The sequence below is a fragment of the Cannabis sativa genome, chromosome X (assembly GCF_029168945.1).
Source record: "Cannabis sativa cultivar Pink pepper isolate KNU-18-1 chromosome X, ASM2916894v1, whole genome shotgun sequence".
In the NCBI taxonomy this organism is placed as follows: Eukaryota; Viridiplantae; Streptophyta; class Magnoliopsida; order Rosales; family Cannabaceae; genus Cannabis; species Cannabis sativa.
Window position 1 is genome coordinate 65,223,305 of NC_083610.1, and position 22,382 is coordinate 65,245,686.

A 22,382-nucleotide genomic window follows, 5' to 3' on the forward strand; every position below is an offset into this window, starting at 1 on the left:
AGCAAAATATCTTATTTCTATTTAAAATATCATGATTATAGTAATCTTATTTTAAATTTAAATAAGGTCAAATAATTTAAAAAATAGAATAATTTTAAAAAAATATTAATATCTGACCTTAAATTTAAAAAATAAGATAAAATAATCAAATTTAAAAATAAGATAGATAATTAATCCAGAAATTAGATATTTACCTATTTTCAAGTTCAAATTACACTAATATCATAAATTAAATTTTAAAAAAAATTAATTAATTTAATTATGATAATTAGAATTGAAATAGGAATAGTAAATATCTAAATACAAAACTACACAAAAAATCGGAAGTTAATTCCATGAAAAAGCATGAAAAAGCATGAAAAAAATGAAAAATTGGAAAAAATTGCATGTGGTACGGACAGTATGCACGCACGAAAAGGGGGGCTTGACCGAGTGGACACGGCGCAGGAGGCTGCAAGCAGCCTCTCCGAGCGCGCCCAGGTTGTCTTCAGACATCCCAGCACGTCTAGACCGAGGTTTCTCGGTCATGTGCTTGTCTGAGCGCGTGCAGCCGAGAAAAATAGGGCCACCCGCGCGCGTGAATGGGGTTATGACATCCTGATTTTTTTTTCTGATTTTCAAAAATTCATAACTAATTCAAATAAAATCAAAATTGAGTTCTGTAAAAAATTAAATTGCTTAATTTTTTCCAAACTATCCAACAAAAATAATTCCAGAAACAAAAATTCAATTATTTTTCATAAAATTTCACAAGCATCAATCAATCATCATATAACACACAAATCAACATGAAACCATCCAAATCAACACATATCATCGTTTTAATTCATATTTCATGAAAGTAAATCATTACCATGGCTCTGAGGCCACTTTTTGGAAATATTTTACCAGGATCTAAATTTACTACATTGTATGTTTCATTAACATCCTAATATGAATTCTAAAACAATGAAATAAACACATATAAAGTTTAGGAAACCTTACATTGGGTGTAGCGGAATATAATGACTCCTTCCGTTCAGATCTCTAGCCCTTGATTCCTTTCTGTAGCAGAGCATAATCAAGATCTGAACCTGGATCTCTTTCTCTCCTTCCTTTGATGCTGAATCTCCTTCTTGTTGATTGGATTATTCACAATCTTCCACACTATGATTGAGATACCACTTCATGTGTGTGGGAACTCACTCATTCACTCAAGGTTCGAAATTGAAGAGAAGAAAAGAGAAGAAGAGGGTGGCGGCTATGGTATAGAATAGGAGGGTCAACTTTCATCTGACAGAGTTAAGTGTGAATGTGAGCCATCACTATCTATTTATAGGTAACCACTTAGGTTTAGGTTAGAATTATTTGGCATTAAAATAATAAAAAAATAAATGATAAAAGCCATTAAGTGTGGCCGGCCATGGGCTTTGGATATTGGGCCTCAGTTATGCAATTTTGCTGTTTTATCATTTTTGCATCTCATTTTCTCAAAAATGCCAATTTTCCATTTCAACCATTTAAATGCAAATTCTAATTATTTAATAACTAAAAAATTAATTATTTAATATATTTATTAATTAGACATATAAAGTCTCTTAATTAACAAATAAAACCTAGAATCCCTTTTCTTCACAATTTTGCCCTTACTTAGTGAAAATTCATAAAGTAGACATAGTCTAACTTTAGAATTATAATTGATTAATTAAAATCAATTAACTGAGTCTTACAAGCAGTATGGTCTCAACTAGTATGGTGACTATGGGCCTATATGACCGAGCTTCCAATAAGTCGAACCGAATTTACCAAGTAAATTCCCTAACTTATTAATTCCTTATTGAATCCACACTTAGAACTTGGAATTGCACTCTCAGTCATATAGAACGCTCTATATGTTCCACGATATAGATACACTATTAATTATCTATTGTCATAATCCTAATTTGATCAATGACCCTCTAATAGATGATCTACATTGAATAGGAACTAAATTACCGTTACACCTTCAATGTATTTTATCCTTAAAACACTTAGCTCCGTAAAAATGATATTTCGGCGAAGTGAAATGAGATCTCAACCATTTATCTCTGTTTAGCCAAGCTCGAAGGATATCATCGTTTGACTTTTAAATTCCTAGAGAAGTTATACATTCCATATCTATGTTAGCGCTCCCACTCAATTATACTATCATGTTCCCAAAATGTACGTATCACCCTGACCCAAAAGTAGGCTTAACTAACAAATGAAAGAACATGTATAGTACTCTTGAGATCGAACCTAACCATATCAGGATTAAGATCATTTGATCTAGGATCAACAGGTGATATTGAATTGAATAGATATTACGGTAAATTTTAACAAATCTAATCAAAGTTCAATATCGATCCCTTCCAATGTATACTCCATACATCCGATACTGGTAAACTTTGCCAATGCCCTGGAAAGGACATAACACTTATCCAAGGTGTAAGAATACCTATTGCTGATTATCATGCCAGTCTAAATCCAGTGAACTGACAAATCAGGGAATAAACTTTCGAACATATAATCAAGATTATATTCCACTGTGCTGACAACACTATAATCATTAACAAATTCATATGCTCTGGACTTAAATAGAATTTATACATTATATATATAATCATGAAATAAATCATGTGAACCATGCAACATAAACTATTATTTCTGATCTTTATTAATAAGTAAATCTGATTATATTGAAATGGGTTTTATTTAAGGCACAAAACCCAACAGTAGAATCTTCCCAGCTACATTAGCAGAGGCCGCCCAACAGTGGTACTTCAAACTAGCTCCAGGGAAATTCAGTTCACAGATTTCTTTCTCATTTGAATTCCATGCAGAATTTTCCTCTTCTCGTTAGCTTCCCTCTCATTTAGAAGACCTTGTAGAAGTAAAGCAAATACCAGGAGAACCTTTAAGAGCTTACATCAGTAGGTTCATGACTGAAGCAACAAAGGTAAATGGGCTGACTAAAGAAGGAAGGCTAGTTGCAATCTTGGGAGGTATTGAACCCATAAGAGAGTTATGGAAAGATATAAAAAAGGCTAACTGTGGAATCGATGGCAGAATCCCTGGACAAGCAGATGATTTATTAAGCTCTAAGAAGCAGTACAGCGTGTGGATACAGTTGGACAAAATAAAACTCAATAGCACACCACTGCAGCCAATACATCTGTCCAGCTAGACCAAAATTCATAAAATCCTAGCAGTTCTAATCAAGGTGGAAAAAGGTTAAACAGTGGAAACAGACAGGGTAATGGGAAGAAAGGCAGGTTCAATGCCTGGTCCTTGTTCCCAAGCTTGTTAGCCATCAAGAGCAAGTTGCAATGCCTGGTCCTTGTTCCCAAGCTTCATTCCTAACTTGGAGGCCTCAGCAGCAAGGTTGGTCACTTGGTTCCTAATACCAAGAAAGTGCTCCAGACTATTGTTTAGATCCTATGTCTTTTTTAGATAATCTTGTGTCTAGATAAGTGCTCCCTTCTCCATCTGAAGCTCAGATTCCTTGGCCTTTAGCTTCTCTCGGTGAGCACCAGAAGAGCCATTGGCTCTACCATGGGTAAGGCTGAAGTTTAACATGGCCTGAAATCTGAAGAAAAAACCAAGCTAGTGGCAGAAGAGGACCTGGCCGGCCAAACCCTGAGTGGTGCACTTCTGGCCAGCCAGCTTTTCGTTAATGCAACCCTGGCTGGGCAGCCTTCTAGTGGTTTGTACCTGGTCGGCCATCCCAATCAGTGCAAAAATTTAAGTAAAATCAAATACACAACTTATAAATGTCAAGTCTTAAAGCTCACTAGATGTCAGACACTCTAGCTCCTCATCATGTAGCTCCTAGAGCTCCTTGTCAAGGATGGGTAGGGTCCTACTAATGTAACTACGAGCAACTTCAGCAATCCTCTGTCTGGTGGTTGAATAGGTCCCCCAGCCAGACTCCTAGACCCCTTTTTCCCAAAGATCTGGATAAGGATGAAGTCTTTCTCAGGGGAGGATCTATGATCATCAACTGATCAACTGGAGTAGGCCCCGGAGGAGGGAGAGGCAGTGGGCACCTTATGGCATCACTAGATCTGGTAATTTGGGCCACCTTGGCCTTGGGACAACCTGAAGAAGCTCTACCTGAAGGCTCTGCAGCAAGATCCATCAATCTGGAAGCCATATCTAACAAAAGAAAGTAACAAAGTTAGAATACAAGTTACAAGTACTTAATGCAAGAAAAAGCAAAAAGTTGGTATTATCAAATGCCATCATCCTCGGAGGAAGAATCATCTGAACTGCTATCACTAATAGTAGCCTTTCCGTTGCCTCTGGAAGCAGGTAGGGGACGAGTAGGCCTTGCAAAACCTTGGCCTCTAGGCCTATTCGACAGAGCAGGATCACTTGGGGTGCCTCCGCGTGCCAAGCACTGGTGGAGGGCCTTCTCTCTCTTCTCCACGATCCTCGCAAGCCTGGAGAGGGGGATTTTATCATCTAGATAGGTTGTATGCTCACCTCCTGGGAAAGTCTCCTCTACTGTCGGGACATCATTTGGGCCTCTAGTTGGGCCCTCAGCTCCCTTAACACCAGACTCGGGAGGGTACAAACCATATTTCCAAAAGTTGGCCTCACAAGCCAACCTTAATATATTTCTCCTCTCAATACGGAGGGAAAGGATATAATTAGCTCTATCCCTCATCCGGAGAGTAGGGATGGAGCATGAGTAAGTCGGCACCCTCTAGAAGTAGTGGTGGACCTATGAGATATCCTAGGCAATGAAATAAGTCCTGGCGTATCCTCCCACTTTTGACAAACTTGTGCTGTTGGTGTTGCCTAACCACTGTTAGCCTAGCTGACTGAAGTAGAAGTATTCAGTCTGGTTTTCCCTTGGAACGGATTTCAACTCAAGAAATTACCTAAACTTGTAAGGGGAGGGCTGAGGCCAGCCCAACTCTACATAAAGAACGAACATCGTCGAAAGGTACTTTATACCTTTTGGGGTGATCTAAGCCGGACACACCCTGAAGTACATGGGTATGTCTCTAAAGTAAGGGTGCAGGGGAAGTACTGCTCCCTGCTCTATGTGGCACTCTAATTAGGCCATCCATTTGAAGGCCAGCTAATGTTCTTGTTAGGCTATCAAAGGCCTATCACACCAGACATCTCCCACTAGCCCTCCTTCCTTGATCTTGTTGAGCTTCTGGGTGGAAATAGAGGACGAAGGAGATATCCACCGGTTCTACTGGTCCCCATGATTAAGGACTCGGGGCACTACAACCTCCTCCAGAATGTGGTCTATATCCCGACCGTGGAAAGATGACCAAGATTGTTCAAAGGCCACCTGGCCTCATCATACGAACCTAAAGGGTTATTGGGGAATACAACACAAGTCTTGTATTGCCTCCTAGCAGGCATGGCCTCCTCAATCTCGGATGCACTATCTGAGTTCTCCTTATCTCGGTCAGCCCCGGGTTGTTCGGCCACAGGTGCCTCAACCTAGCTGGCCCTTGGCTCTCCATCACACTAAGGTTGTGCAGCCTCCTCAGCAATGCCTACTCCCCCTCTAGTTACCAACATAACGATGTGAGGGTCATATGGTGGTGCGCTGCGGCACGTCTACTTGGTCCTTGCCATAATGGACCACAAGTCCCTAGTAACAATAATCGCGGTCTCTATGATAAGAAGATGTCTAGGTGAAGAAATTGCCCTACCAATAGGCACTACTACAAAATTCACTATTCATGTCTGTTTTTAAGTGTCACTTAAAGAATTTATGTCGGTTTACAAAACTGACGTATATACTGTAGTCGCAAATAGTTTTTTATTAGTGTCAATTTCAAAACGACGCAAACAAAAATTCGACATTTATAAACCGACGCTAAATACTTACTTTTCTATTTCATTTAAAGCGTCGGTTAAAAAATGATGCTAAATGTTTCATGACATTTTAAAACTGTCACAAAAAACTTATTCCGTCGGTTTAAAAATGTCATATCTATTACGAAAATACTTTTTTTTTACCTATTGCGTCACTTATAAAATGAAGCACAAATATAAGTAAGGGAAAATTGCAAATTTTTCATGCAATTTTCCCAACCTGCATTATCAAATTTTAGAATAATTCTATATAATAGTAAATACATAATAAAAAAAAATTAGAATAATATTTTTAAAACTTATATAAAATTAGTAATCTATTCTATTATTATTATTATTATTATTAATAATAAAATACCTCATTAAGAAGCTAAAAATATAAATAAAAATTATAAGTCACTCATTCAAAAATTTAGAAACAAGTTTTTGGGGGCCTGAAAGTCAAACTCAATCAAAGAATTAGAATTCAAACTATTTCGAGTCGAAAATGATTATTCACTCTAATTATACACAAACTAATGCAACTCAGCTAAACAAAAGACTTATTATCATGATAAAAAAAAAAATAGGAACTAATAATGAAGAAGAAAAAATACCACTCACACCCAAGCAATCATGAAAAACAAACCACATTATTCACATACTTGAAAAGTATCAATTACAATTACTAATAAAATAAAGCAAAGAAAAAAAAAACAAACCCCATTATATTAACATTATTAAGCTACCACTCACTCACACTCTTCACAATTTTTAAGCCCAAGAAGCTTGTACAAATATTATTACCTCTTCTTGAACCATCAACTTCTTGCTAAAACATTACGTGATTGATTAGTAACATTGGAAGCCATAGCACTACAGAATCCAATCCTGTGTAGAAACAAAAAATACACCATTAAAACTTTTAGCATTTTTGTTTTACATTTTTAAGGTACTCAACACAACACTTAATACCTTTATAATAGGCTAAGGATTTCTTATATTGTTTAATTATTAAATCCAAATGTATAAAATTTCATATTGAAATAAACCAATAATAATATATTACCACCACATTTGGTATTTTTCTTATACTTTACATGTATCATTTGTTATAGTAGTATATTATTTTTAAAAATAAAACTGAACCAAGATATATATATATTAGTAGTAACTACTGATTATATATATAAATATGGGTGACTATTCAATGGTTACATTTTTATTGTAACTATATGGTTACATTTTTTTTTGACCTGCAATAGCAGGTTACCAATAGGTAAAAATTCTATTTTTAGAATTAATTAATTATAATTAACTATTTTTTAAGTAATTAAATAAATATTTAACAAAGACCTATTTTAGCAATTAAAATTTTTAAATAATTTTTTTTATTTATATATAAATCCCTTGATTTAATTATTTTAACCATTAACCTATTTAATTATAATATTTACACTTTTTTTTTTTCAAAAATTTTAATTTATCGGAAGAGAAAAGCCCCAAAGCCTTGGTCACCTCAATTTCCATCCTCCCATACTCTTGTTTCTCCCAGTTTCTGAAATATTAACTGGAGACCATAGCAGATTCCGAGCACGAACACGCCATTGGACTCGGCCCATTCAATGAAGCCGTCAGGGAAGCTCCGGGAGCCAGGAGTGTGTACGGAATGAGGACCGCCGGATAGGATGACGACTCGAGGCTTGTAGTCAGCAATGGTCTTGAGAGAGCTGGTTCCGGAAAGGCAAAGGGAGGAAACATCGAGAAATCGGATACGACGAGTGATGAGATGGGTATACTGGGAACCGTAGTCGAGTATCAAAACCCTGTCTGATTCCACACTTTTGGGGTCGATGGCCATGGCTGGAGGCTAAAGAAATTCGACTGTGGACCCAATGTAATCAATCATCTTGTTGACGGTGCTGTGAAGGTTTTTCCTATTTTGATTATTCGTTGCCAGTACACATAGGTAAGCTCCTCAATCTTGGCCTCTGTTGTGTTTTTAGGTGGATTCTTTTTGAGGTATATGCATATTGTTTCAATTCCTCTGTTTGGATTGAAAATTAGTAATGATGATATTGATGGTTACGATAAAATTTTTAGCTTAGCTTTTTAATCTTCTGTTTGATATCTTTTAGTTGGTTGTGAATTTTGATGATAGTTTGATAAAGTTCTCTCTTTTCCCCTTTATTTCTTCGACTGGGCAAGATTCTTAGAGCATATTATTTTTGTCAAATCTTGGTTTCGTTAACTGATGGAACAATTGTGTGCGGCTAAAAAATAACAGACAATTCGATGATGATGGAACAATTGTGTGCGGCTAAAAAAATATCAGAAAACTTGTTATTATCATAGTCTGCAGTACCCTCTTCACTCTTGGAAAACTCGGTGTTTAGATGGTCTTATGTATCAGCTTCATCATCGAATTGTGACAGTTGATTCCTTATGTAGGATCCTCTAAACAACGAGTTTTCCAAGAGTGAAGAGGGTACTGCAGACTATGATAATAACAAGTTTTCTGATACATGCTATCTGTCCTGCATTGGCAATGTGACGGGGTTCGAAGATGCTGGTGTGGAGGTGAAATGGGCTAATGGTATTACAAGCAAGGTACACAATTTATGGATCCCTTAATTGTTTATACAAACTTTGATGCAATTGGTTATAAGATAAGAGCCAATGCTAACTATCTTGTCATCCTTACAGGTTGCGCCTTATGAAATTGTTCGGGTGGATAAACATGATGGTGCAGCTTCAATCTCTGTGGATGAAGAAGTTGAGGACTTGAGCGAAGATATGATCGAACATGACAAACAATTTTCAAGAGACAAAAAATGGTAAAAATCTCTAACTTGCTCTAAAAGTTTATGACTTTGCATTTTTCAACGAAAATTTATGAGATTGTTATGTTCAGGATTCGGTTATTTCAACTGTGGTTGATGTTGGCTGCAAGAAACACCTATGGGAGACTGCTTCCTTTTCCCTTCCACAAGCTGCCATTGGTTTTTTCACAAACGTAGCTGCAAGTCTACTTGGAACCCTTGACTCGAACTTGGATCCAGATTCAACACCATTAGTTCAAGTCCCCGAAGTTCAAAGTGAATCTAAGATGTCTAATGCAAAAGAAGTAATGGAAGGGAATGATCTTTGTTCTGAATCAGAACTAGTAACCGAGTTGGGTATATTTGGAAACAGACATGTAAATAAGGCAGATAAACAGATTCAAGAGGATAAAGATCTACCCCATGTGACCAAAAATGATAATCTAGATTGTTAGAAATTTAAATATATAAACTGAAATGTATATGTTTAAGTATTAAGTATCGAAATACCTCCAGCCATTGAATCTTGAGCTTCAAACCCACATAAGCTTTGATCTGCAAAGGAAATTGACTACCATGGGTAATCGGGCTTCCTCGCTCTCTCAACTCTCTTTAGATGGAATTTGCTGTTATGAACAGAATGAGTGAGGAGCTCGGGGACCGAGACCCTATATTTATAGGTGAGATACTCCATCGTATTCGTGCCACATTAATTGTCGAATATTTTGACAATTAATTCAGAAATCAAATCGTAATGAATATAGAAATCGACCATATATAGAATATTACGTAATTGATTCGTTCCGCATTCAATGAATATAAAATATTCATTTATCAGAATCAATAATATTATTTTATTTCCTTAATTAGAAATATTCTAATATTCTCCCACTTGGTCAGCATTTAAACTAAAACATTCAAACCCAAACGTTCCTCATTATATAACAAACATACGAATCATAGCGACATGTCCTCATTATAAGTCGAGTATTATCTTCCATGTATTACGATATATTTATTATATAACAATGTACTTTATGTGGCAATGTACTTAAGTGAATAAACCCTAACCCTTATGTTTATTCAGGTCCTCTTACGATAATTTTCTCAGATGAAATTAAGGTGCACATAAATATGAGAAAATATCGAAATTAGAGTTTCATTAAATAATTTTTGGTTGTACAAATAAAAAACTGCATATGGGTTAACTGAATCCCATATTTACTTTATGATCCTTAAATTTGTGTTGCGGCATGCCTTTAGTCAAGGATCTATGCGATCACCCAACTCAGTTTGCGTGATTAATGACCACTTATCACGCCTTTTTATGGCTAAATACTTAATGTCGATATGCTAGCTTCGACCAGTACTCTTAGAGTTATTAGCCATAAATATTGTAGCTGAATTTATTGCAAAATTTTCTTAATGGCCTAATGAAACTGTAATTCTGAACTCTAGGCCTACTATGAAACTCTATAATACATCATACGAGATGTATCCTCAAAAAAATAAATGAATCTGACTTCTATAGTGGAAATAACAATCAAGATTCTCTACAATATAACTTACTGGTAATCTTAAGGACATAATAAAATATTGATTTACGTGAATCAATACAACCAGTGAAGTATGTTAGAATCTAATTGGTTAACTATATTTCCAGATGGTCAATTCATCTTAAAATATGTATGAATATAATTTTTAGTATCTTAAAGATACCTCATCACTTTGTATGAAAAATAAAGTGGTCTTAACTTTAGTTATTCTGATACTACTTAACGATCCTGAAACAAATGTAATGCAAAGTCTTATTCAGACTCTTAGGCATACATTAGGCTTCTAAAATAGAAGCAAATGAATGTTCTTAATTTATTCTCACTCCATCATTTTTCGTATGTCAAGTTCGAGTTGAATTTATCACACTTAAAGATAAAAGTTATATTCCGATGAATAATACATAATTTTATTTAATCGAGATGCCGTGGCTACTCTCTAATTAATTAAAATTATATATATTATTTATATTCCTTATCTCAAAATAATAATTTAAGATATGAATGATTTCAACTTATATAGAAAACTTTTATCATCATTTGCAAGTAACATATTGTCGACGTATAAAACAAATATTACTCCCACTAACTTTTTGGTATATAATTATTTCCATAATTATCTTTTCAAACCTAAAGAAAAGATGATATAATACCAATTTGAGATGTTTGTTTTAATCTATAGGTAGACACTTTAAGCTTGCATATGTTCACCACTATTAGAGGAAAATCTTTGTGGCAATCTATATACCTTCTCCTCTAGTTCACTATTTGGAATTGATTAATGAATTAAAACAAGCAACAAATGCCAAGGTCTATAATAGAATCTTTTATAAAAACAATTGAGAATGTAAATCTCATTTGTTATTGATTCTTAGTTCAAAATGAACTTCTTAGCAATGAATATTCTTTTATATCTTTATGTTTCTCAATGTTGCCTAATGAATATTATTGGTGAAAAAACTTATGCTTAATTAATGTTCTCCACCCCATTAGGCAACTTTACTAAAGATAAACTTTATTGCTCTTTAACATATTCATTTCTTCATTCATGGCATGTTGTACTACAACTTCAATTCTTTATCATTCTATAATTTAATTTGTGTCTCAAATTAATATTGTAGTTGAACTCTTATTGTACAAAATGTGATCACTAGAATACAGTGATCTTACTGTTCTAATAAGTCATCTTAAGGATGGACCAACAAACTCTTAAAAGAGCAAATGGTTCAATAGCATGTTATTTTAGAAATTGTAAGCAATTACTAAATAACATAACTTATTAGAATTTTACCGATGACTTGTATATTATTAATGATTAGTTATGAATTCTCAATAACCAGTAATCTTAAAGGTTGTTGTGAATCATAATTAATCTAACACTTGAGGTGGAAGTTTGAGAAAATATGAATGATCTTTCTCGGAAACTAGGTTCCTAGATTGATCACTCCCACTGATCAAGTCAATTCTTAATTCCACAATTCTAGTGTTGTGAGATGGATAATAAAATATGTAACCCTTAAACCTTATAGCTTTTCAAATGAAATATGCTCATTTATGGTTTAGGGCCCAGATCTTTTCTTTGACAATTGTACTCTAACTATATATGGGTATTTATAAAATGTGTACATGTCATCAAGTCGGTTTTCAACCTTATCACAACTCAAAATATGTTTGAGAAACAACTTTGGTTAGAACACGATTCGATATGTACACCCCATTGTTGAGTATCAATAGACAAAGATTTAGAAAAGATTGGAGTTTGCTATGTAGGCTCCACCCCATGTCCAAAAATGCTTAGTTTCTTAAATCTGTTACACACTATAATTTGGGTGTACCAAGCATATGTATCGGGCAATGAACCCATGCTTTTAAAGAAACTTTACAAATACACTGGGAGTTTATCCATACTCACGAATTTTGATGTAGTATTCTCCATTTTATATTTGATCTCACTATCTTAATATGCAAAATGCACCATTTCTCTACTTAAGATTTAAATGTCTTTGAAACATATAAATCCATACTTTTGTAGAAAAATTATTTATGTGAGTAATCGTTAAAAAAGAGATGCAAAATTTGAGTCCATGTCTTCAAAATTAATTGACTTGTATGATTTCTAATATGATAGAATTCTAGTATGCACCGATTTTGACTTGTTGGAATACATATTCTTAATGAAATTCACACAAGTTCTAAATAAAGTTAGTAAAATCAAGTGTAATGAAGATCCCCACCATTTACTAACATTTATTCTATTTATGGAGATATGTTCCATAATTTTTGGTGCTATAATGTAGAAGAATTCTTATTAATAACACATTTCTTATTGTCAGATTGAACTTGCATATCTTTATGAGTGACATCATTTGTAGTAAAGACCTCTAAATGTGTCTAAATCAAGTTTCAATAGAATCTTGGAACATAAAGATCTTTGCCAATTTTAAAACAAAGCCACTACTATATTGCTTATTCCTTAAACTTCTAAATGTGAGAAGTTATCTTGTCTGTGGATAAGATTTGCTCACGCTATCGACTTTCTTAGGTTTATTTGTAAACCTTGCAAGAAATTATGAATGTGGAATAACAATCTAAAATAATCCACTATGTGTTAATAATCACATTAACTATATTAGAATGAATTCATACACAATAAATTAAAATTTATTGGTGATAATAAAGTGTGATTTATTTTTCTTAATTATACAGTAAAAACTGTATATGCTAGATGAAATTATCAGAATAAATTTTGAAAATTTCTAAGAAATTTATGAATAGTGATGTAATAAAATTACATATATAGTTTTGAGGTTTAAATGAATCATGTTTTTACCAATGAATAAACATGCTTAAATATGAAATCTTATTAAACAAAAATTGCCTGTGGGCTAAATTTTTAATTTAATAAGATTAGATTTAGATGTAGATTATGATAGATTTACACAATTTATGAAAAACTTAAAGTTTAATATTTCTATCTTAATGAAAGGTATGAAACACTTAATTATTTATAAATGTTTCAAAATTTTATACTTTATGATAAAATTATTAAATTAAATCTACATAATTTCCTGTGGGATAAATTAAGAGAATTTAATTTAACATATTAATCATGTGAATATAATAAAATCCCTGTAGGGTAAGATTATTATGTTCACATAATTCATGTCCATTATGTGATCTTAATCCACTTAATATATATAATTTTATATAATTAAGGATGCTGTGGCTACTCCCTAATTATTTAAAATTATGTGGTTCACTAGACACCAAAGTATAAACTGAAGATTAAAATTTTACTAAATCCAAAATTGCCTGTGGGCTAAATTTTAAATTTAATAAAATTAGATGAACTTTATGATAGATTTAATTAAACAATTAGTTTTGGAAAATGAAGGTTTATTATCTATCTTTAATTAAATTTGTGATAACACTATTAAATTAAATCCCCATAACTCCCTGTGGGGTAAATTAAGAGAATTTAATTTAACATATTATCCTAATTAATTATACAAATATAATAAAATCCATGTGGGGTAAAATTATTATACCTATATAATTAATTACAAGTTATGTCCATTAAGGTGAATTTTAATTAATATATAATTTTATACAAATAAGGATGCTGTGGCTACTCCCTAATTATATAAAATTATATTTTCACTTTGACATTAGGTATTTGGCTCTACCTAAAAGTAATTTCGTTATTAACATAGTAGACAATCACTGAGATTAATGCTCCTAGTGTGGTCGTCCGAAGATCATTAAAAACCGTTCTAGATATGAGCATTTGTCCCAAATTCATGTTTTCTTATGTCAAACCACAAAATTACTTACATTTTATTCATATTTTATTCATTTTAGGAAGTTTTATGAATATTTTATGAAGTTTTATGAAACTTAATGTGCTATATAAAATATTCAACCTATCTTAATGTTTGAATATTTCTAAATATATCTAGCACTATAAAAGGAATTTATGTATAGCATTTAAATCATACAAATCTAAATTAATTGCATTAAACATAAATTTGCCAAATAAATACAAATTAATACAATTATTGTATGATAATAAATTAAATGCTTAATTCCATAATATATAATTAATTATGCATTTATGACCATATAATATCTTAAATATTTATACTAATAATTAATTTGTATAAATAAGGTAATTATACAAATTAGTACAATTAATTATATGGAATGAATTAAATGCAAAATTAAAGACTATACTTAATGGCAGATTTTTCAAATTTTATTAATTTAAACAATAAATTACATAAATTTGGTAATAAATAATTAAATGCACAATTATACAAATTGCACAATTATTACATGCCTAAATAAATCATGTAATTAATTACCATATTAAAACAAATTTCCATTTTCAGTTTATACTAAATAACATATTAATTCTAAATATATGTATTAAATTAAAAATGGAAATTAATGAATGTAATTTATTGACTAAATTAACAATAGGAGAATAATTTATATTTCCAAATAAATAAAAATATATATATAAAAAAAAATCGAAATTTTTTCCTTTTTTTTTTTTTGAAAAATACACTGCCATAAACGACATGATAAAATTTCCTTAAACTTCCAAAAATCATGAAATTAATTCCAAATGAATCTAAATGCAAAAATTAAGACATTCATATAGATTTTATGCATCGAAAATACATAAAACAAAGACTTTAAAAATCACCAAAATTTTCTGAAAAATAATTTTGAGATTTCTTTGTTTTTTCAAAGTGGATTTTCATGCTTAGAACAATCTATATTAATATATGAATGTATTAATACATATACAATATATATATAAATATATATACATATATATATATACAGAAAAATAAAAATACTGTATGTATATATATAAACATGAAATGTATATATGTATATATTTGTATATAGCATTTAGATATATAAATAATATATATATATACAACATATATACGTAATGAAATGAAGAAAAAATATATATATATATATATATATATGTATATGAATATATATATATGAACCGAATGAATAAACAAGTATATATGTATGAAAATATATATGTATATATATAATTGGGATTGGATGAATATGAATATATAAATATATACACAAACGAAAATAAATATATATATCAACACTGAATTAAATATATATATATATAAACACTGTATATACGAGTATATATATATATATATGAAACTCAAACTAAAATCAAGGCAGAGATAAAAACCGCTCTGATACCAACTGTTAGAAATTTATATATATAAACTGAAATGTATATGTTTAAGTATTAAGTATCGAAATACCTCCAGCCATTGAATCTTGAGCTTCAAACCCACATAAGCTTTGATCTGCAAAGGAAATTGACTACCATGGGTAATCGGGCTTCCTCGCTCTCTCAACTCTCTTTAGATGGAATTTGCTGTTATGAACAGAATGAGTGAGGAGCTCGGGGACCGAGACCCTATATTTATAGGTGAGATACTCCATCAAGATTCGTGCCACATTAATTGTCAGAATATTTTGACAATTAATTCAGGAAATCAAATCAGGTAATGAATATAGAAATCTGACCATATATAGAATATTACGTAATTGATTCTGTCCAGATTCAATGAATATAAAATATTCATTTATCAGAATCAATAATATTATTTTATTTCCTTAATTAGAAATATTCTAATATAGATAAGTTTAGTCAGTTTGATATGGTTGCAGATTGTTCCGACCACCATTTTCTTGACACCGGTGCAGGGTTCACATTGTCACAGGTTAGAAAAGAATGTTAAGAGATAATAAAGTTGTGAACTTTGATATTGTCAACAAAATCCTTTTTTTAACTTCCTTTGCTTTGCATTTTTGTTCCTTATAGGCCAAAAGAAGTTGGTTAAAGAAGGTTCATCAAGAATGGAGCATACTAGAGAAAAATCTCCCTGGTTAGTTCTAAAATCTTATTCATTTGATCATCACTTAATGATTTTCATGACATCAAAAATTAGTGATAAAATGTGTTTGTTGTGACCATAACAGAAACAATCTATGTTCGAATCTTATTAGTACAAAATGTTTTTTTTCACTCCATACCATTATGATTGTAAATAATAGTGTGCCATGAATCCAATCTGTGGATTTGGAATTTGTTATATTGATGTAATTCAAACTTAAGATTCTAAGAGAAGAGAGATGAGAGAGCCATTCAAGATTAGTACTAATAAGATTAGTAGTGATGTTGATACCTATAAAAGCATAACTTATTTAAATATTATGTTAGATTTTAGCTCATTAGTGATCATAGATGTAAACTTTTGCCGAGCATGGATTTTTTCAAACACATAGAATCAACCCAGACCATATCACACTAAAAAACAAGGCTTCAAATAGAAATTAAGACATGTAAAACAAATGAAGATTGTAAGGAGTGCATAGAGCCTAATTCAAAAGCTAAATATTTACTCTAAGATTACAAAGGAAGAAACAATGGAAAATAATTTAAAGCTATAGAGTAATTATCAAATATCAGACAATCTCTCTCACTGAGAAGTTCAACGAGACTTGAAGACTAATTAAAAGTTCATCTCACAAATCAAACAAAAACTTATATTAAAAGGCAAGAACATAAATTCGAATTCAACGCTCATAATTTGATTTTCATTGTGTGAAGATGATCAAATTCAACAGTTATATGAAATCTGTAAGATTGATGATCATAATTAGAAAGAATGCTTTGTGATATAGATGTTTAACTACTATGTCAGTATATTCATATTTTTGTTCAACTTCTATCAAATGACTATGAAATCTGTAAGTTTAAGAGTTGGAAAGAACTCTTTATGGTTAGAAAGTAAGTGTTCAAACAAAAAGTGTTCACAAAATAATGATAAGCAAGTAATTCCTATTAAACTCCACAATTTGCATATTTTACATGCTTTTCATATCAAAAATCACAATTTGCATTAACATACAAAAACAGTCTAATGTACATAATACTTGTGTTGGGTCAGAAAGAAAACAAATTATCTTCATTGCATTAACAGTTAAAATCTCAACATTCAAGCATGACAATTTGCAAACACATCCTGTTTGTGCAGACTCCCTAAATATTTTGTGTAACAAAAAAACTAATTTGAAAAGAAAAATGCTGAAAGAGGCAATTCTCAAACACTTTACCAATAATTATGGAGAAAGAAAAAACACACGTGTTATAACTCTTCTTGAAAATCATAGAACAAAATTGTTACTCTGATTCAATATCACATTAAATCAATACAATGTTAATCTTATTCAACCCAGGTCCGTGTTATTGAGCTCTTTTTTCCCCTCTGTCTATCTTTAACAAATGTGTAACAAGTGTTAGTTTTCATCCTTTTCAAGGGAGGTGAAAGGAGATTGCTATGTTGTTAGAAGTGGAGACTTTGAGGTCTTTGCAACCCAGGTATCATTTCATGCTCGAATAATACTTTATTGTCTTTCCCCAATTCAGACATTTTGTTGAGTGGATGTAATTGCATGAAATGTTTTTTGGCTAATTCTTGCTCTTGATATTATCATACTACTCTGAAAAGTTCGTTCCTTTATGATTGAAAAAATAAATACTCAGCATATCATCCTTGTTGTTGATATTAAGAGTTGTATCTTTATTATAGATTGCAATGGAAAAATGGTATTGTGTTCTCATTTTTAGACCTATTCTTTTTGTAACAAATTGGAGTAAATGTATGAATGCAAGTTGTATGATTTGTAGTAATCTATACAATGAATAGGGGTTTAAGTTTGCGATAACGAAAAAATTATTTGTAATGAAAACTTTATAAAATAATAACTAATAACTTATTCCATATATGAGGAGAAAAAGAGAAATTGACAAATAAAAATAAAGAGCTCAGAATAATAGTAGTTTCTGAAAGTACTCACTAACTATGCTGTAGAACAATATAAGTAAAAGAAAAGCATTAATAAAATGATAAAAATTAGAACGCTCCCCATCCAAACGTCCAAAACACATCTGCTTAAATTATTTTTCTCTTGGTAGCCTTATCATGACTTCTCTCTTCGTTAGAATCATCCTACAAAAAAAAAAAAAAAGACAATATATTAACTGAATAAAAATATTAACCAAAACCAAGGAAAGATAAATTTCCCCAATATATAAATTAGATTACATACCCCACTTTCATAATAATTAGACTCAAGAGTTGTATTAAGCTTAGTCTTTTTATTTTCAGTAGATGGAGTCTTGATAGAAAGATCACCACAAGTTGTGTTTGAGCTCTTTTCAAATACTTCATCGATCCTTCCAAATAATCCATCTACTTCCCCCAAATCTTTTTTCATTTTAGTAAACAAACTCTTTAATTTTAATTCTAACTTCAACTCATGAAGTTCTCGTTCAACATCTTTTTCCCTTCTCTCTTTTTCCCGCTGAAAACGAATGAGTTCTTCAACATCCTCTTTAATTGATGATACATTCTTCTCCAATCGTTCGATTGCTTGAAAAACATACATCTTCTCTTCTTGGTCAAAATACATCTGCAATGTAAACTTTTTATTCTAAAAAAAATAAAAATTTAGAAGATATAATTGAGTCTGACATGGTAGGTAAGGAATTCCTTTCAATAGAACAAGCTGAGAAGTTTTATTTTTTATATGCTAAATTAATAGGCTTTAGTGTGAGAAAAAAATTGAAAAGGAAAAACAAGAGTGGTGTTGTAAATTGTAGAAGTTGGCTTTGTTCAAGTGAAGGCTTTAGAGATGAAAAGTATAAGCATATTGAAAATCGAAAAAAGGAAGAACGTGATGTGACAAGAGTGGGTTGTAGGGCTACCTTAAAAATACTTTTGAACAAAAAAACCAATACTTGGTTTGTTAAATGTTTTAGGGTTCATCATACTCATGCTCTAGCTAAGTCTCACGAAAAACCATTTGTTAGATCAAATAGAAAACTAACTGAACCTGTGAGGGAAGTAGCATTGTTGATGAAAAGGGCTGGAATAATAACTTCTCACATTTGGCAATATCTAGTAGAGATATATGGAGGTTGGGAAAAGGTGGGATGTATAAAAGCTGATTTATATAGAGGTTTGAGAAACAACTTTAGAAATTGGGATGATTGTGATACAACCACTGCCATGGGTTATCTTCAATCAAAGAAAGGTCCGGATGCAGACTTCTTTTACAACCATGATGTTGATGAAGAAAATAGGTTAACTAACTTATTTTGGGCTGATGGATCAATGAAAGTGGATTATGAATTATTTGGAGATTGTCTATGTTTTGATGCAACCTACAAAACTAATAGGTATTGTACATATATAATTTTAACAACATTACATAAGTATTTTTAAATTATTTTAGTTTTAATTATTAATAACTTGTTCCAAAAGTGAAAATTTTATTTTTATGTGGTAACAGATATGGAAAACCATTAGTAATTCTACTTGGGTACAATAACCACAACAGAACATGTGTATTTGGATTCTGTCTTCTTCAAAATGAGAAATGGGAAAATTATAAATGGCTTCTTAAGACATTCTTAGAGTGTATGGAGGGTAAGATGCCAAAAACAGTGTTGACCGATGGTTGTCTCTCTATGAAAAAAGCACTGAATAAGGTGATGCCTGAAACAGTTCATCGAATATGCTCATGGCATTTACTAAAAAATGCAATTTTTCATATACATAAAACTGGATTCACCAAAGAATTTAAGAAATTGATCTTCAGGTATAATATATTTTAAATTTTTTTATTAATTATATAGCTATGTTATATTTAAAGTTATTGTCGATTTAATTTTAACAATATTACTTACTTAATTTCACATTCATTAAGGTATTATTCAAATAGCGAATGGGAAGATAATTGGAAGAAATTGAAAGATGCTTACAACCTATCCAACAATATTTGGTTTAATGAACAATATGCTATGAGGCATAAGTGGGCAGATACATTTTTGCGGGGTCATTTTTTCGGTGGGCCAGGGCAACTGGAATATGCGAGTCTATGAACGCATTCATCAAAAAGGATTTAGAAAAAGGGCTACCATTGTGGATGTTCTTGAGGCATTGCGACAATGGCGTTGCTGCCTTACGTTATAATGAAATGGCAGAAAATTACAAGACGAATATGACTGATCCATGTCCAAAACTGACAAGCATGCCAAACATTGAAGAACAAGCAGCTTCAATCTTTACAAGGAAAGTATTCAACCTAGTCAAAGCTGAGATAAAAAGGGGAGATAAGTATTCTTGCTCAAAGTCTGAGATTTTACCTAATTATGATTTATTTCTAGTATCAAAGTATATGAGTAATCATCCTAAGCGTAAGGTTTTTATTTCTCATGATGAGGAAGACATCAGATGTGATTGCTATTGGTTTGAGACTAAAGGAATACCATGTAGACACATTTTTGCATCATGAAGCACTCAAACAAAGGTAATTTTCCAGGTTGCCTTATCAATTCTCGTTGGATGAAAGATGCAAAAGACATTGATCCTAAATCAGTTGGTAAAGAGAGAAGATGTCCACATCCCAATGCAGTACAAAATACTAGGTATGGTAGAATCAACACCCAAACGAGTTTGGTATCATATTATGCTACCAAATCTCAAAGAGCATTCACCAAGGCTATGAGTGTGATGTCAACATTAGTAGAAGACCTACAAAATATGACAAACAATGAAGATGATGATGATGGAAATGAAGATTTTCGGGTTACAATTCAAATTGACGATCCAAAAGTAGAAGCAAATAAGGGTAGGCCAACGAAATCGCAATCCTCTCAAAGATTGTTTGCTGAAAGTGGTAGTAAAATGAAGGAGCTAATTAAGCCTAGATTATGCAAAACATGCAAATGTGCTGGACATAACTCAAGAAGTTGCCCATATAAGCAGGATGATGGAGAAGAAAGCTCAAAGGGACAAAAAAGTTGAAAGAGGTTCTTAAATTTGGACTGGTTCTTAATTTTTATTTGATAATAATCATATTGTTTGAAGTGTTTTCTTTTTTTTTTTTTTTTTTGAATATTATAATTTGGACGGATACTATTATATATTATAAGATTGATTATGTTTTAAATATTACAGTAATATTTTCTTTTATTCAAAATAGAAAAATATCACTTTTTTTTTTTTAAATTTCAGTATAATTCTAAATTATATTAAAAAAAAGCTAGAATCATGATATCAACTCTAAAATTTTTGTTTAAAATAAGGATTGCTTAAATTTATAGCTTTTAATCAAGAGAAATTTAGGCCAAATGACATTAATTTGATTTTATTTGCAATTTTGACTCCAATTATATTAATGTATTTTATACGGCTTTTTTTTCAAACTTTTATTAATAGGTATACCAATTGTTTGATTATACATTTCACTATTCAATAAGCTTTATTTCATTTTCTTTCTATGTCAGAACTTTTTTTTTTATTTATTTAAATATACATCAAAACTTATACGTAATATTCTAAACAACTGAATTTTAATTTTACATATAAACAATTTTGTTGTCTTAATACATTAGAAATTTTTTTAATTTCTAAAGAAAGTGATATTTTTAATGATTGCCACGTTCTTCAATTCATTCATGTGCAGCACTTGTGTGTTTCTATTTTATAGCTTACACACAACACACAACACACAACACACACTACTCACTTCCACCTTATTACAATTTTATTAGTGTCAACCACAAAATTACCATTATACTCTTTGTACCTTAATGTATCTAGTTAACTAAAATTTAATCAAATAAGATTTATTATAACAACAAAATTTATAATTTACTTAAACATTTTTTTTAAAATTTAAAAGTAATTAAATAGCGAATCGTATTCTCACAATTTTTTTTTATAATAGTTTTGAATTTTCGTAAATAAAATTAATTTTAGGTATAATATTGAAAAGACCCCATTAATCAATCCATTTAATTTAAATTCTATAATTAAAAAAAAAAAGAAAACCAAAATCTTATAATAATGAATTAAACCAATTATAATAGTGTAACTAGTAAGTTTTCTTAATATTTGATTGTTGTTAGTTTTATATATAAGTGGCCAACTAAACAAATAATTTTGAAACTTTACAAGAAAAAACAGTTATGGTAAAATTAACTAAAAATTGTATTCATATATATTTTTTAAAAAACATTATCCACTTATACAACAAGACTAAACATTTG

General features: G+C 31.2%; 2 protein-coding genes across 5 annotated transcripts; both read left to right on the forward strand.

Moving 5' to 3' along the window:
* Positions 1–7,248: 7,248 nt before the first annotated feature.
* On the forward strand, positions 7,249–21,836 carry LOC115713590 (protein FAR1-RELATED SEQUENCE 5-like). Of its 4 annotated transcripts, XM_061107271.1 has the most exons (7): positions 7,251–7,795; positions 8,114–8,273; positions 15,909–15,981; positions 16,083–16,146; positions 17,582–19,505; positions 19,619–19,927; positions 20,036–21,836. In XM_061107271.1, exons 5-7 carry the CDS (start codon positions 18,799–18,801, stop codon positions 20,208–20,210), a joined length of 1,191 nt encoding a protein of 396 aa, XP_060963254.1. In that variant the 5' UTR covers positions 7,251–7,795; positions 8,114–8,273; positions 15,909–15,981; positions 16,083–16,146; positions 17,582–18,798; the 3' UTR covers positions 20,211–21,836. The 4 variants fall into 4 exon arrangements, with proteins under 4 accessions (XP_060963256.1, XP_060963257.1, XP_060963254.1 ...); XM_061107273.1 differs by lacking the exon at positions 8,114–8,273 and having other exon boundaries at positions 7,249–7,795; positions 15,913–15,981; XM_061107274.1 differs by lacking the exon at positions 8,114–8,273 and having other exon boundaries at positions 7,249–7,795; positions 15,929–15,981.
* Positions 7,542–9,091, forward strand: LOC115713612 (uncharacterized). Its single transcript, XM_061106217.1, has 4 exons — positions 7,542–7,619; positions 8,278–8,436; positions 8,533–8,663; positions 8,741–9,091. The coding sequence occupies exons 1-4, from the start codon at positions 7,542–7,544 to the stop codon at positions 8,844–8,846; spliced, it is 474 nt and encodes a 157-aa protein (XP_060962200.1). The 3' UTR covers positions 8,847–9,091.
* Positions 21,837–22,382: the final 546 nt, after the last annotated feature.

What these genes read in the sequence shown, in the direction of transcription:
- LOC115713612 (XM_061106217.1), top strand. Translation starts at nt 7,542, where the DNA reads ATGGTCTTGAGAGAGCTGGTTCCGGAAAGGCAAAGGGAGGAAACATCG. An exon ending in TACGACGAGTGATGAGATGG is followed by an intron (nt 7,620 to 8,277) that starts GTATACTGGGAA and finishes TTCCTTATGTAG; the next exon opens with GATCCTCTAAACAACGAGTT. An exon ending in TTTTCAAGAGACAAAAAATG is followed by an intron (nt 8,664 to 8,740) that starts GTAAAAATCTCT and finishes TGTTATGTTCAG; the next exon opens with GATTCGGTTATTTCAACTGT.
- LOC115713590 (XM_061107273.1), top strand. Translation starts at nt 18,799, where the DNA reads ATGGTAGGTAAGGAATTCCTTTCAATAGAACAAGCTGAGAAGTTTTAT. An exon ending in GCAACCTACAAAACTAATAG is followed by an intron (nt 19,506 to 19,618) that starts GTATTGTACATA and finishes ATGTGGTAACAG; the next exon opens with ATATGGAAAACCATTAGTAA. An exon ending in TTTAAGAAATTGATCTTCAG is followed by an intron (nt 19,928 to 20,035) that starts GTATAATATATT and finishes ACATTCATTAAG; the next exon opens with GTATTATTCAAATAGCGAAT.